The 2,616-nt window shown below is 50.6% G+C and overlaps 1 protein-coding gene across 1 annotated transcript in view; it reads right to left on the bottom strand.

Moving 5' to 3' along the window:
• LOC118334386 (AFG3-like protein 2) overlaps positions 1-2,304 on the bottom strand; it is a gene marked incomplete at its 5' end in the record, with an annotated part of 2,734 nt that extends 430 nt beyond the window's left edge. Inside the window, 8 exons of the mRNA XM_035670288.1 lie at positions 78-296; positions 406-559; positions 734-871; positions 950-1,223; positions 1,305-1,429; positions 1,705-1,779; positions 1,940-2,092; positions 2,167-2,304. Of these exons, the coding sequence (XP_035526181.1) occupies positions 78-296; positions 406-559; positions 734-871; positions 950-1,223; positions 1,305-1,429; positions 1,705-1,779; positions 1,940-2,092; positions 2,167-2,304 (1,276 nt within the window). The remainder of the gene's footprint in view (positions 1-77; positions 297-405; positions 560-733; positions 872-949; positions 1,224-1,304; positions 1,430-1,704; positions 1,780-1,939; positions 2,093-2,166) is intronic.
• Between the last annotated feature and the right edge of the window lie 312 nt (positions 2,305-2,616).

Below are 2,616 nucleotides of genomic sequence, written 5' to 3'. Positions count from 1 at the left end.
GGGCTATTCGTCATGATATCGGACTTATCGGTATGACGTAATAATTTCCTGTTATCGGGCCGATAATTATCGTGCACCCCTATATATAATATAAACAATTACTATTGTCACACTGACACCAGTCAACATCGTTACCCTGAGATAAAAACAAGAGAAAAATGAATGGACGCTGGTGGCTTTGTTCTCACCGATGTAAATCTGTCTGTCGAAGCGTCCTGGTCTCATCAGAGCCGGGTCCAGGATGTCCGGTCTGTTGGTTCCTGCTAGAACCACAACATTGGTCACCGTGTTGAACCCTGAAAGAACCGAGACGAGTGAGACCTCCTGTGACGTTGCTCTGACTGCTGTTCAATAAAGTTATTTTAAAATGTTTGTATTTTTTTTCCCATGATTCCCGTCACCCACCGTCCATCTCCACCAGCAGCTGGTTCAGCGTGTTCTCCTGCTCGCTCTGTCCTCCAAAGTTTCCTCGTCCTCGTTTGCGTCCCACGGCGTCAATCTCGTCGATGAAGAGGATGCAGGGGGCGTTCTTCCTCGCCATGACGAACAGATCTCTGACCTGCACAGGATATGACATCATCAGCAACAACAGTCGTTAGCTTCCATTGCGGCTACTTGATTTTATTTATATTTTAATAGTAAATAAAAGTTTCCGAAGTGAAAATTGTAAGTATCTAATATGAATGTCCCTGCAGGGCGAGCACAGACAGGAAGTGTGCCCCGTGTTGCTCACCCTGGCAGGGCCGACGCCCACGAACATCTCAAGGAACTCTGAGCCGTTGACGGTGATGAATGGGACATTGGCCTCGCCTGCCGTCGCTTTGGCCAGAAGAGTCTTTCCTGTTCCTGGAGGCCCCGTCAGGATGGCTCCCTGCACACACAGCAAACAATCAGCAGGAAGTACGCACAGCGGCGGCGCACAGCGAGCGCAGACTGGACCCGCCCTCACCTTTGGGATCTTGGCGCCCAGGTCCTGGTACTGTTTGGGGTTCTTCAGGAAGTTGACGAACTCCATGATCTCCAGCTTGGCCTCCTCGCAGCCGGCCACGTCCTTGAACTTGACGTCGATCTCGTCTTTCAGGACCTTCGCCGTCGTCTCGCTGACACTAAACAGCCCACCCATCCCACGGCCGGGACGCCCCACCCCCGCAGGGCCCCGCCGCAGCATGAAGAGCAGGAAGCCGATAATGAGCACGGTGGGGAGCATGCTCAATAGGAAGGTTCTGTGGAGGAAGGACGAACATTAGATCACAGAGATGCGGTACGTACCAATATAAAGTGCTGCCGCCGCCGCCCGTCCTCACCCGTCACTCTCAGTGGAATAAACCACCGGCAGTCTGTTCTCGCCCTCGATGCCGAGCTCGTACTGCGCCGTCTCCAGGTTCCTCTCAAACGTGTCTACGCTGCCAATGTTGAACCACACGTACTGCTGAGAGACACACACAGCCAATGCTTCAGACCGCCAACTTTAACAACCAATCAGACTCCTCTGACAGACTCAGTCTCTCTGAGCTCTGTTGCACTGACACACAGCGGACAGACGCACAGACGCACTGACGCAGACGCACTGACGCAGACGCACTGACGCAGATGCACTGACGCACAGACACACTGACGCAGACGCATTGACACTTTGCTGGGAGACAAAGTGATGATTTAAACAATAAACTGGATTTGAAAGAACTATGAAGTGAACACACTCACCCCGTCCACTGGCGTCTTCCCAGCAGAGAAAACCACTTTGACAAAACGCTTGTTGACCACCTCCAACCGGTCGACCTGAGGGACCGAACACATCCTGTCAACTGCTGTAACATCTGTTCATTTATTGTTTATTCAATGTTTGTTTAATGTGTGTTTATCGATTGTTTAATGTTCATTTATACAGACTGTCAGATAAGAAACATCTGGGTAAGCGTTACTGTGACACTGTCCTCACCACTCCTTTGGACAGGTAGTTGTTGACAAAGTCCTTCCAGGTGACCTCTCGACCTCCATCCCTGAAGAAGAAATAATAGGCAACGGCCGACCAGAAGGCTGCTGCGCTCAGGAAGTACAACCGGAAGTCTTTACTGTCCCAGGGAACGTCCCCCTGAAACAAACAACGTGACATCAGATCACAGCTGTCTGACCAGCTGAACTCATCGTTTCTTCACCCACACTGACCTTCTGCAGACGGTCATACCAGTCGTCCCTACGGCCTCCTCGTTTTCCTCCTCCTCCTCCTCCTGCTCCTCCTCCTCCTGCTCCTCCTCCTCCTGACCGCCCAGAGTTTTTCTGAGAATCGTCAGATTTGGATTCTGGGAACAGACAATAATCAATCAATCAATAGATTCAGTAGTTATTATAGATACAATCAGTAGAGTCTGAAGTCAGTAGAAGTCAAATTAGGTAAGGGCAGGTGACAGTAGGTGACAGTAGGTGACAGTAGGTGTCAGTAGATGTCAGTAGGTGTCAGTAGATGTCAGTAGGTGTCAGTAGGTGACGGGAGATGACAGTAGGTGTCAGTAGATGTCAGTAGGTGACGGTAGATGACAGTAGGTGTCAGTAGATGTCAGTAGGTGACGGTAGGTGTCAGAAGATGCCAGTAGATGTCAGTAGATGACAGTAGGTGTC

This window comes from Morone saxatilis, unplaced genomic scaffold (genome assembly GCF_004916995.1).
Source record: "Morone saxatilis isolate NCDOM2014 unplaced genomic scaffold, NCSU_SB_2.0 Contig23, whole genome shotgun sequence".
Taxonomy (NCBI): domain Eukaryota; kingdom Metazoa; phylum Chordata; class Actinopteri; family Moronidae; genus Morone; species Morone saxatilis.
This window is presented reverse-complemented; position numbering and strand designations above follow the sequence as displayed.